The sequence below is a fragment of the Nannobrachium achirus genome, assembly GCF_963921795.1.
Source record: "Nannobrachium achirus genome assembly, chromosome: 7".
Classification (NCBI taxonomy): domain Eukaryota; kingdom Metazoa; phylum Chordata; class Actinopteri; order Myctophiformes; family Myctophidae; genus Nannobrachium; species Nannobrachium achirus.
Genome location: NC_137816.1, coordinates 57,098,839 through 57,112,843, shown reverse-complemented (window position 1 = coordinate 57,112,843; position 14,005 = coordinate 57,098,839). Strand labels below are relative to the sequence as shown.

General features: G+C 42.2%; 1 protein-coding gene across 1 annotated transcript in view; it reads left to right on the top strand.

Moving 5' to 3' along the window:
- Positions 1-13,762, top strand: part of lrrc28 (leucine rich repeat containing 28) — a 30,047-nt gene extending 16,285 nt beyond the window's left edge. The window contains exons 10-11 of the mRNA XM_080729438.1: positions 11,343-11,502; positions 12,226-13,762. Coding sequence (XP_080585564.1) covers positions 11,343-11,502; positions 12,226-12,295 — 230 coding nt within the window. The 3' untranslated portion in view covers positions 12,296-13,762. The remainder of the gene's footprint in view (positions 1-11,342; positions 11,503-12,225) is intronic.
- The last annotated feature ends 243 nt before the right edge of the window (positions 13,763-14,005 follow it).

The window sequence follows — 14,005 nt, the reverse complement described above, 5'->3', positions numbered from 1 at the left end:
TCAGGGTGCCCGGGTCACCAGTTAAAACATGATTATTTCGTGGGTCACGGCCAGGAAAGGTTGAGAACCACTGCCATACACTACCTGTCTTTGGGCATTGCGCATAGGAGTAAGCGACTCCTTATTGAGCTGAATTATTGTTACTAGCCCTTACCCGTTCAAAGATATGAGCTCCAAAATGATGTGCAGTGTGTGGGTTATGGGATGTGCACTGTGCATACAGTATATGAGGGATGGAAAGTAACTTTAACTGGTGCTTGCATGATAATATGTAGGAGCATCAATGTAAGAAATACCCGTTTCGTTTAATGGCTACCCCCCCCAGCCCGCCCGCCCACCCGCCTGCGCACACACCCGCCTGCCTGCACACACACACACACACACACACACACACACACACACACACACACACACACACACACACACACACACAGAGAGCTGGTTAAACATGTTGCCTCATGCTAGATGCAGAATAGATGTGCCTCATGCTAGATGCAGAATAGATAGTAGATACACCATAAAAATGCTAATATACAGTATATGATTTGTGAAAGTGACAAACGGGCTTCACAGTTATGTTAGGTGTGTTCATATGCTAATGGTGATGCGATTTCAGATCAATTGCTCCAGCCACTGAGGAGAAACGCTGTTTCAGACAGACAGACAGACACTCACTCAGACATTCGCAAAATTATAGTATAGATATAGTCCTGGAAATCGGGTTAAATATTCTTGAAAAGTTTTGGAAAGGTTTTGGAAATTAATTGCTAAAGACGTGTGGGAACCCTGATTATTTCATATCATGATTGTTTTGAGCAAAGAAATCGGGATTTACGATATTATCGAGATAATCAAAATATCCCCAACATTATCCTCGGGTGGGACATTTGCTCACAACGCGTCGCAATGCATGTAGATCGGCTATTTTTTGGCAAAGAGATTTGGTAGAGAGTGAATAAAAGACTGTATCAAGTACGTACTGTATATTATAAGTACGTTTTACCAATAGAGGGTTTAAATGGTAGCGGATATGCAGCTCGGCAAATGTAACGCGACACAGATGCAGCCATGTCTAAATGGCTTAATCTAATCAAACAGCTAACATCTTCCCTTACGGGGGGTCCCTGTCATCACATTCATTTTTCAACTAGGAGGGCTTAATACCGTACGCTTCAATTTGAGGGTCCTCGACGTGAAAATGGCAGTGGATTTCGAACCTTGAGCCTTGAGATTTCGCTACAACCACAAACTATTATTACATGGAATTATCTTGTCTTCAGACGGGGATGTTTTTCATTTACGGTTTTAATCTGGCTGAATATTTGAGTACGCAAATAGAAATCAGGGTCCTTTTAGAAGATGGCAAAATGTGTTTTCGATGACGGCCGACTGACTTAGACAGCATACATGTGATGTGACACCGCCACACTCAAGCACATGTGTGCGTGCGCGGCTTGCGCGCACGCACACATGTAAAAGTATCAATACAGCAATATAGAACTACTCCATTACAAGTAAAAGTCCTGAATTCAAAATGTACTTGAGTAAAAGTATAAAAGTATTGGCATCAAAATGTACTTAGTGCCAAAAGTAAAAGTACAAAATGTTTGAAAATAGCAGATCTACAAGCTCACAACGCGTCGCATCGCGACGCGTTGTGAGCTTGTAGATCGGCTATTTTCAAATAGCCAAGGGATAAAATAAGGCTAAAGTGGTTAATATATGTTTTTTTTATATTATAATGTATAACTGCAAAGTAACTAGTAGCTAAGGTTTTCAAAAAATGTAGCGAAGTAAAAGTACAATATTTGGATCCGAGATGTAGTGGAGTAGAAGTAAAAGTATTAGAAATTGGAAATACTCAAGTAAAGTACAAATACCTCAAACTTGTACTTAAGTACAGTACTTAAGTAAAAGTACTTAGTTACTTTACACCACTGACACACACACACACACACACACACACACACACACACACACACACACACACACACACACACACACACACACACAGACGGCAGGGACTGTGGAACAGATGGTCGATGTAACTGCTACATAATGAGGTGTCAGCCGTCTAAACAGCAAAACGCACTACGGTTCTCTGGCGAATTGCTTGAGACTCATCCACCAAGCAGTGACTCATTCACTGGACCAGGAAACAAGAAAACGCTTCATATCTCCTCCTTCCAGAACCTTTGATCTACCTTTCAGCTCAACTTACAACCTGCTTTTCTTTTCTTTTTGTTTTGCTTTGTTATAGAGAGCAGGTTTTCATGCAACAGCGGAAAAAAGTGTTCAAGTGCAATTTGACCGGGGTAGGGGATTGGAGCGGTGATGTCTCTGCAGCAGTCAAACGCAGAAATGATAATGCAAGATGGTGTTCATTTTGACAGCAAATGTAGTTTTAGTCATATTTTAGTTATCTGAAAAGTTTTAGTCTAGTTGTAGTTGACTAAATTTACCGTTGATTTTGTCGACCAAAATGTCTTCTGGCAGGCCTTGATGGCGTCAAAACGGAAGATTTTACACTTGCATGCTGGACCTCTACAACTGTGATGCATTGTGAGCTTGTAGCTCTGCTATTTTCAGAGAGCAATCCCCGAGCGCAACGAAACACAAATTGACCAGTTCTACCGGATCTCTTCTCCACTAGTCCCTCCATGACGTTTTAGTCTAAGGTTGTTTGTATTTGTTGATGAAATTGTCACTATATTTAGTCTCAGTTTTAGTCATCATAGCATCGTTTTTATTTTGTTTTTATTCAGTTTTCGTCAGTGAAAAAGTTTTTTCAGTCGACTTAACACCACAGGGGTTTTCAAAGTGGGTAACGGGGCACCCTGGGGTGCCGTGACGGCAGTCCAGGGGTGCCGCGAGATAATTTGATATTTGGAATTTATTTGGAATCTTGAAGCACAAAGTTATTTTCAGTCAGTTCTAACCAAAATGGCTATTATCTCAGCGTTTTTCTCGCAACATAATCACAAAAATATTGTCACTGTCGGGCAGAAACCTTGTATCTCCAAGTTTCAAAAGTGTGCGTCTTTTGGTAAAGCAAAGCCCTGCTTCGTCATACAAGACTGTCGCTCAAAACTAGTGAAAACAGCCGATCTACAAGCACACAACGCCTCGCGTTGCGACGCGTTGTGTGCTTGTAGATCTGCTGTTTTCACAAGTTAAGTACATTTTATAGATGATAAATACAAAACGAACGGTTATGGACATAAAAGGTTTCCAAACGACAACGACGATATGCTATAAATATAAGGTGTTGGGAGTGAAAATTATAATGTACGGGTGCCTCGGATTATTATTTTTTTTTATGGGGTGCCCTGAGACAAAAAAGTTTGGGAACCCCTGCTTTAGCAGTCAGATGAAGAAGTGATACACAGGAACACCTGCTGCTACACAGACACATGAACAGTGGCCTGGATGATGGCATGCAAATTACACACGCAAACACACGAGTGCGCACACACACACGCACGCATGTTTGCAATATACTTTTGAGGACATCAACATTTTAGGAAGACGCTTTTATGAATGCCTTTGTTACAATCTTCGGGGGCATTTTGTAACTGTAGGCTTAGAGCCGAATAACAGCAGATCTACAAGCTCACAACACGGAACACGCTGCGAGATTGGTATAGTGTCTATTTTGTCCGGTGCGTGACACAGGCACGCAACTGTGTATAAATCATGTTTAACCCAACCTCTAAATGTCTAATGCTGATGCTAACCTGCATCTTTTTCTAATTGTAAACCTATCTCTATATATATTTTTCTCTGGTCAGGACCAGGAAAACAGACCTCAATTCTACTATACTTGTGGCGACAGTGAGCTTGTAGATCGGCTATTTTCAGAGCGCAACCCAGTGTAAAATCTATTATGACGCCATCAAGGCCTGCCAAAATAAGTCTTTGGCGACAAAATCAACTGTAGATTTTGTCGACAAAAAAAAGAAGAAAAAGAAAACATAATAAAATAGACTAAAACATTGCAGAAAACTAAACTAAAGCTAAATTAAATTGTATTCAAAAGACTATGACTGAAACCAAAATAACAGTAGTGCTCAGAAGTATAGTTACACGCACGCACGCACACTCCGATGCTTTCACTGTCTTCCTCTCTCTCTGTCACTCACACTCACTCACTCACTCAACACAGAGACAGCAGGACTTTGTAGAAAACCTGCTCAAAGACTGGTGAGGGACCACAGCAATGGATGACTCACTGAACTGGATGGAGAAAGCAGGCCTCCAGAGCTTTGATGTTACTGTTAGCTTTCAAGTCAGAGCCAGAGTCAGGCCTTTTCTTTAATTTGTATTACACACGTGTCATACACAGGCCAACTGTACATACAGCTATGCTCTTCACATGTCATACACAGGCCAACTGTACAGCTATGTATGTTCTTCACATGTCATACACACTACAGTAGACGTACAGAGGGTGAAACATGTATGTGAACCAGGGACATGCTGGGCCCCAGATTCAGCCCGGGAAGAATAGTTGGAGAGGCCCTCATTGCGCGCTATATAGAGAGATCTCTCTCTATAGCGCTGCTACTTTGCCATTTCAGATCATGACAAGTGACAAGCCAGTGGGCCAATTACATGTATTACTTGTATGTCCCAAACCGTTTGTTTTGTATTTATCATTTTAAAATGTATTTAAACTAGTGAAAACAGCCGATCTGCTGTTTTCACTACTTTTGTGCATCGGCCTTGTATGATGAAGCAGCGCTTGGCTTTGCGAAAAAAATTACAAATTTGAAACTTGGAGATACGAGGTTTCTGCCCGACAGCGGCGATTTACTTTGTTGGCCGCCCAGCCCCCAAAATGGAACGAAGGCCGACATTTTATTTTTATTTTTTTCCTAATGGCCGGCCTGGACCGGCCGGGAATGAACCGGCCGTTCGGGAGTTGTCCCGCTTTTCCCAATGGCCAGCACGTCCCTGATGTGAACACGCCATGCGTGTTCTGTACAACAAATGAATGGAAACTGGCACAATTATGGGTTTGTTTGAACCCATTTAGACCTGAGGCCGATTCTACAAATGCCTTCTAAATCTGTAGTCCTAAAAGTTTTCCATAACTCATTGACTGCCATTTGACCAGTTTCCACAGATATTCCCAATGGTCCTCCAGGCCGCCAAAGCCCAGTTTTTGTTTCATTTCATTTCAATAATAATCGCGATGTTGTTCGATATGGCCAAAAAAGAAAATCTCGATTATTTTCTCTGAAATCTCGATTTTTGATTTCGATTTCGATTTTTTGTTAAAAGAATAATACAACAATTTTGTTTTCATTTAAAAGATGCAAGGAAATGATTTTTTATTTTTTTCATTATTGTTAAATTTATTTTTTATTTTTTATATATATAGCCAAATAGCAAAATGCAATAAAACAATAAGGGTATTAAGAATAATAACTTTAGTTGCGCAACAATCACATACAGAAGTTAACTTAGCATCCTTAGTGTTTCATTATCAATAGTGAGTGACAAAACAGCCAAAACAAGCCAGCTCTTGGAGGCTGGTGAAACGGGTGAAAAAATAGCTAAGGCCGCCCCTGCACTGCTCATGCACGGAGGCGAAGCGCTTCGCTTCCCGACACAAAATTAACACAGTGACAGGGACAGTAGGAGTAGACTACAGACAGACAGTGGATGGGTAACACAGAATTAATAAGCTTCTTTCAAACTACAACAACAAGTAGACCTAAGTGTACCAGCTCAGCAGCTTTTTGTTCTGTTTGCTGCCTGCATGTAGCCAGGCTACGGTACCAGCGCGAGTGAGCGCATGCAGTGCTGTGGTGAGCTCTGCCCCGTTTGACTTGCGCTGCACGCGCATCAAAGAAATGACACATCAGAGAGAAAGTAGGTATTAATTTGGTGTCAGACCTTGTCGTCCTGCTTTAGGAGGACCGGGCTGTGTACTTTTTGCCCCGTGCAAGGCTCCAATGAGTAAGAATTACCCTAATTAAAGTGAAAATCGATTTTACGATTTCTTCTTTTTTTAAATCGTCCAAAGGAAAAAACCTGGGTTTCGATTAAAAATCGATTAATCGAAAAACCCTATGGTGCGCATCTGCTGTAAAAGAATCAGATCCGGTTTCCAGCAAGAAACAGGAAGTGGGTGTGATTAAAAAACTATCTCTGTCCACTCCCATGTTACATTTTGCCCATATCTCGGTTTCAGCGTCCGCAGTGTAAACAATGCAAAACAAATTGCTCATAGCCGGATCGACGGATTAACGCATAGTATTTTTTGCCAGGGGCCAGGGGCCGGGACCCCCCAAGCGGAGAAGAAACTTAAAGACATTTTTGAAAGATTTTTCTAAAATGTTCAAAAATAGCTGATTTACAAGCTGTGAGTGTGTATGTTCAAGCTCATAACACGTCACATCTGCGGCCGGCGTGTTGTGAGCTTGTACAACGGCTGGTTTTGGTTATACTCTGGCGTATGACAGTGTTACACAAAAATGGCTTTTTTTAGGTTACAGTTTTGGGCTTTAAGGACAACCAAAATAGGGAGTTTATACATATTGAACCAGTTAAGCATATTAACAAGAGCTTGTGGCTATAAATAATAACTCAATCGGATTGGATCTATTGGAACACACATGATTTATTTTTTCTTTCTGAAAAGTATTGTAGTTTGGACGTACAAGGTTTCTACCAAACAGCGATTGCTCACTCATAAACACATACTTAGGGATGTCACAATTCTGACATTTTACATGACGATTTATTGTCAATCAAATGATTACGTCAATCAAATGATTTAGTTGTGTTTTTCTCGTTGACAATTACATTTATGTTTGGCTTTTATGCTTTGAAGTTTCACATGGCAGATATGACACATAACCTAAATATACAAAGAAATTACAGACATATTTGACAACTTTATACTTTAACCCATTTAGGCCTGACCTATAGAATAGGGCTAAATCAGAAATTAGCCTACAAAACAAATATGTTGCTACATACTGTACATGTACTGTAAGCCCCTCCCAAACAGCAAAATGTGTTCCCGGCCTGAATGGGTTAAAAAGAACATTGATAGTGGAAATAGCTGATCTACAAGCTCACAACATGTCGCGTTGTGAGCTTCTAGATCGGCTATTTCCACTATTCTTTTTCAACGATGTTTGAAAATATGTGAAAATGTTTTTAGCATGGAAACAATTATGACAAATTAATTGGGATTATGTCAACTAATTGGGATTATGTCAAATAATTGCGATTAGATGATGATGTAATAATTGTGACAGACCTACACATATCTATACATACATTTTAGAACTGCAGCCAGCAGTATTTGGTAGATAGGTAGATAGGTAGACAGGACCAAATGCAGCACTCCAATTGGCTATAACGTCCTCCCAGCCCATGGATCTGTAACCCTACACCGGCCTGCAAGCAGGCAAGCAGCTGTTGTCACGGTTACGCTCCACCCAGCCCACAGCCCACAGCCCACGGCCAGCCAAATGCAGCACTCCAATTGGCTAGGACTGATCACGTGGCACATACCGGAAGTGCGTCCGGCGGTCAAATATGTCCGACCGGAAACGTGCGCTGCGGCATAATAGTTCCGCCCCAAATTTTTTTTTTTTTTTTTTTTTTAACTTTTTTTTTTTAACTTTTTTTTTTTTTTTTTAACTTTTTAACTCATTTAGTGCCACCCCTTTCACCACTAGAGGGCGCCCAGTGGCCAGAGAAAATCCCATAGAGATATGCTGGTATATGCAGAAGCCCTGCAGCCATGACTTGCCTGAACACTTTCCTTTGTGCATGACTGCATGTACAGGAAGAGGATGAAGTTAGCTTGAAGTTAGCTATTGGCTACCAAGCATTTTAGAAGCCTTATTTTCGTCAACTTAGCCATGATTAAACCTTGCACACCTCATGCATGGGAAAAAAACAGAGAAGAATGAGCTCTGAAAAATCCAATGCAATCCTGGATTGCATTGGAGTGGATTTGTGCAGTTTGTTCACAGCTTTCAAACAAAAAAATCCGATTGGAAATCCGTTCAGGCATTCTTGAGATAATCGCCCTTATGTTTTACATGTAATGTAAACAAAAATGGCTGCCCTGTATGTTAGATGGGGTTGTATGGGGGTGGAACATGCAAAATCGCGATTGAAATCATGTTCACCAGATTTGATGGGGTCCAAAAAAAAAAAAAAAATTCAAAAAATTTTTTTTCAAAAAAAAAAAAAAAATTTTTTTTTTTTTTTTTTTTTTTTTTTATATCCCGAACTTGTTCGGGATAGGCACCCTGTGATACGATCATATATCCCGAACTAATTCGGGATAGGCACTCAATGAGTTAATTTTTTTTTAAACTTTTTTTTTTTTTTTTTACTAGATGTGAGCGGGCCGAAGGCCCGCGAACCTCTAGTTACATACATTCTGTCACACACACACACACACACACACACACACACACACACACACACACACACACACACACTGCTGCTCCACACACACTGCTGCTCCACACACTCACACAAACACCAAAATACTAGCATGGCGCGTTAAGCCTGAATCATACTTAGGTCGCGTGGCTGGCGACGCCTCGTGAGCTTGTAGATCTGCTATTTTAACTGATCACAGAAACCACCAGCAGCCTTGCTTTTAGTCGGCTGAAGGCAGCATAGCGAGATGATGAACTCCTGTAGACCTTTCTCTAACCTAAATATACAAAGAAATTACAGACATATTTGACAACTTTATACTTTAACCCATTTAGGCCTGACCTATAGAATAGGGCTAAATCAGAAATTAGCCTACAAAACAAATATGTTGCTACATACTGTACATGTACTGTAAGCCCCTCCCAAACAGCAAAATGTGTTCCCGGCCTGAATGGGTTAAAAAGAACATTGATAGTGGAAATAGCTGATCTACAAGCTCACAACATGTCGCGTTGTGAGCTTCTAGATCGGCTATTTCCACTATTCTTTTTCAACGATGTTTGAAAATATGTGAAAATGTTTTTAGCATGGAAACAATTATGACAAATTAATTGGGATTATGTCAACTAATTGGGATTATGTCAAATAATTGCGATTAGATGATGATGTAATAATTGTGACAGACCTACACATATCTATACATACATTTTAGAACTGCAGCCAGCAGTATTTGGTAGATAGGTAGATAGGTAGACAGGACCAAATGCAGCACTCCAATTGGCTATAACGTCCTCCCAGCCCATGGATCTGTAACCCTACACCGGCATGCAAGCAGGCAAGCATCCTCCCAGCCCATGGATCTGTAACCCTACACCGGCCTGCAAGCAGGCAAGCAGCTGTTGTCACGGTTACGCTCCACCCAGCCCACAGCCCACGGCCAGCCAAATGCAGCACTCCAATTGGCTAGGACTGATCACGTGGCACATACCGGAAGTGCGTCCGGCGGTCAAATATGTCCGACCGGAAACGTGCGCTGCGGCATAATAGTTCCGCCCCAAATTTTTTTTTTTTTATTTTTTTTAACTTTTTTTTTTTAACTTTTTTTTTTTTTTTTTTACTTTTTAATTTTTTTTTAAACTTTTTTTTTTTTTTTTTACTAGATGTGAGCGGGCCGAAGGCCCGCGAACCTCTAGTTACATACATTCTGTCACACACACACACACACACACACACACACACACACACACACACACACTGCTGCTCCACACACACTGCTGCTCCACACACTCACACAAACACCAAAATACTAGCATGGCGCGTTAAGCCTGAATCATACTTAGGTCGCGTGGCTGGCGACGCCTCGTGAGCTTGTAGATCTGCTATTTTAACTGATCACAGAAACCACCAGCAGCCTTGCTTTTAGTCGGCTGAAGGCAGCATAGCGAGATGATGAACTCCTGTAGACCTTTCTCTAACCACTGGCCTGAACTGACTCACCAACCCTCTGACTGACTGGAAGCACTCAGGAGTTGGACAACATCCCTGCCTTCTCCCCCCATGCACCATCTGTCTGTTCTGTTCTGTTCTGTCTCCCCATGGCCTCTGCCTGAGGACACTTAAATACAGTAAGACTTGGAATTATTTGATGCTTTAACTATTGAAAAATAGCAGGTATACAAGCTCACAGCATGGCAAATCTTTGAGTATATACTTTTCAAAGCAAACTTTTCCATTCAAGTCTCGTCTTCTGAGGGGTCCCTGGAACAACATATTTTGAGATGGGGGGGTCCGCAGCCAAATCCATCCTTGACAGGAAAACGTTTGAGAACCACTGATTTAGAAGAAGGATTTAGAAGACATTCATAGAATCGGATCTTGCCCAAATTTTCAAGATCTTTCAAAAATAGCAGATCTACAGATCTATAAGCTCGCAGCTTGTAGATTGGTGAGCTTGTAGATCTGCTATTTTTCAATAGCTAAAGTATAAAATAATGGTCAACAGAACACGATCATTTCAGGTTGGATGTCAATCTATAGAGTAGGGCTGTCACCAATAACCACGTTTTAAATTGATGATTAATTGTTACGATTTAATTGTGCATTCTTGGCATTGGACATTGGGGACGTAATGAATATAAATGCAATTTCTGTTTGCCTTTTAGGCTTTTGTAAACTAAAATTGTACCGGGCAGAAATGACAAATAACTTATATTGTATATACAGTACAATTCAGAAAAGAAATGACTGACTTATTTATTCATTTTATACTAGCTGAGCAGTAGTTGTAGCCCAGTATTAGTCCGCGAGTGATTTCGTATTTCCGCCTCCTTTGAACATTCTTGAAGTGTAAAGTGAACGTGGTTTAAGCGTGTATAAACATTGAACCAATGAAAAGCATTAACAAATAGCTTTGAGGCTAAAATAACAACCACGGCGGATCCAGAACACAGGTTCTTCTTTTCTCCATTTGCTGAAAAGTAGCGTTTTGTTTTGGACATCCTTAGCTTTCCACTCGGTAGAGAGGGCTGTCTTCTACATAACATCTGCTGCCGAAGACATGAGAAGACTCACTGCTTCAGACCGCAGGAATTCTTGTTAACTGTCTGTTGTCTGTCTCTTTGCGGTAATTTTATCACAAGCACGCGTGACACACACACACACACACACACACACACACACACACACACACACACACACACACACACACACACACACACACACACACACACACACACAGGGCTAATTTAAGAACATGACATGGCTGGACTCGGAAAAGCACTTCATTTTGACCGAACGCGGGCGGACGTCAGAACGGCCACCGTATGGACGTGGGGACAATTGTGTCATTGTGTGTGTCTCTTCCATTCAAACCATGTTAAACCACGTTTAAACGTCTCTGTGTGGTTGGTCACCGGCAGGGCTGAGCCTGCTGCCTCCCGCCATGCTGCCCAAGAGTCTGCTGGAGCTGCTGCGGTGCCCGCTGGGCCACTGCCACCGCTGCAGCCAGCCCATGTTCACCATCGTCTACCCCAAGCTCTTCCCCCTGAGGGAGACCCCCCTGGCCGGAGTGCACCGCAGGTGAGGAGCACGAAGCACTGCCAAGGAAAAACGCCAATGCTAGGCATATGTAACGATTTATCGTAAATCGATTCAAAAGAAGAGAAGAAAATACAGGAGAATTGATTAAAGACGCAGTGCCATGATTTTTTCCCCCCCTAAAACATGATCAGGTATTATGATTATACTAGGAGGAAGATTTATTTTTTTAAGTGTACAGAAAGTGTTAAAATTGTGTTTTTATGTGGCCACATCCACCAGTTAGTTAAGTATGCCTGGTTGTCAGGTGTCTGGTGGCCCAGCTGAGGTTAGCCACACCCACAGTGTTGGGTGAATGGTAAAAGGGGAGTGGATGAGTTTATGATGTCATTTAATCTGTGTTTCGACTGGGCCTTTTGAGTCTTTCAGCTTTCAGGAAGTAACCAAGAATACACAGGGAAGACAAATCTGCACATTATAACCACACCTGGGGGTCTATTAGAGTAATGTCAACTCCACAGACACATGCAAAACAGAAAAAGTACAAAACTATGGCACCGCCTCTTTAAAAAAAATGTTGGTAACACTTTCTATGAAGCCCACATTTATAATGCATTATGAGGGCGTTCATAATGAGCTCCCCAAAACGTACAAACCTCACACACACTACCAATCTATCTCCCTCCCTCCCTCTCACCCCCTTTCTCTCTTTCTCTTTCTCTATCTCTCTCTCTCCCTCCCTCCATCTCTCTCTCTCTCTCTCAGGAACACAGTGAACTTCGTGGCCTACTGCTGCTCCAGTCACTGCCTACGGACCTTTGACCTCCAGGGATGACATGCCCCCCCCACCCTCTCCCTCTCCACTCACCTCAGTTCCTGACTGCTCCTCCTCTCCTCCCCCATCACAGGGGTCATCAAAATGTCCGTACGCGGACAAATGTGTCCCTGAAAAAGACTTGGCCTTCTCGATTTTCTGTTTTACACACCATTGTAATGTTCTTATTTTAACCGTAAGACCCAATTGACCCTTCGCTATGCCCCTACCCTAAAGCGACTGTCCAATGCTAGCTTAGCAACCGTCACTAACTGGCAGCTTGCCATGGCAAGCTTCCGTCTGCAGTCATAGCTATCAATGCTATTTCGCCAGCTCACACACAGTTTGCAACATAATAGCAAGAATATGAATTCCGCGATAACGTGAAGGTGACTATAAGAACCAGCAACAGATTCCACATAGCCAGAAAACTAACCCAGGAAACGGTTGGAGGGTACATTTTTCCACCGCTTTTCCCAAACTGAAATCTGCACTTAAGTTACAGTGTTATTGTACACTACTTACTTTACTTACTTACTTACGCCTTACACCCCTACTGGGGTAGGGGTATAGGCCGTCGACAAGGGACCTCCAGAGTTCACGGTCGCTGGCGTTCTTTTCTATCTGCGACCAGGTGTATCCCAGTCTCTTGGTGTCTGCCTGGAGATCCCACCGCCAGGTGTCTTTTGGCCGGCCTCTGTTTCTCTTCCCTTGAGGGTTCCAAGTCAGAGCCTGTCTGGTGGTGTTTGACTCTGGCTTGCGCACTACGTGCAGTGTGTGCCCGATCCAATTAATTTAGACAAAAACCACAAGCCAGCATGGCGGCGATGACCCCTTTTCCTGACCCCTCCTCCTCTCACCTCTGTCCCTGACCCCGTCTCCAGAACGACCCTGACACATGAAGGCTTGACGGGACAGTCCTGAAGGTTCTAAAAGCAGCTGTGGTTCTTCTTGGTTCCAGTTGGGACTGTGGGAGGAGCCTGATAGGACGGGACTCGGAAGCCACTAACCAAGTGGATGTGTTTGTTTTGTTTTTGAACCTTTATTTATACAGGGGTAAGTGGACAGAGTGCAACACCCCTTGCTTTAAACTTCTACCACATTCGTGTTACTGATGGCCTCAGAAGCAGCTCCACTGGAACAGGAGGTTAAGTGCCTTGGCTCGAAGGCATCTCGGAAGGTACCGTCGTTTTTTTGTTTTAGTTTTTTTCCCCCCAAGAACAGTGTTTCTTAACCAGTGGGCCGTGACCCTAAAAGTGGGACAGAAGATAATGGTCCAACAAAGGGCTGAAGAAAATCCCCTTTAATAATTGAATGAAGTTTTTTCAATGTGTTATTTAATATTTACTGCAATAGAGTGGAAAAGTTTATAAAGTCTATAAAGTCTTTTTTTGGCTAACCTCGATAATCCTAAAACGTGTGTTAATTTGTGAAGGTTTTCTTGTGGAACAAAACGTGTAAGGAATCAGGTTTTTATTTAAATTGCCACAGAGCTGATGTTTGACAACAATCAAAGATCCATTAAAAAAAAAGAAAAAAATCCCTGTTTTCTTTTTTAGAGAAAGAGAAAAGCGATAACTTCCCTGATCCCAACTACAAAACACATCATCCGACCACTATGTATGTGTGTGTGTGTGTGTGTGTGTGTGTGTGTGTGTGTGTGTGTGTGTGTGTGTGTGTGTGTGTGTGTGTGTGTGTGTGTGTGTGTGTGTGTGTGTGTGTGTGTGTGTG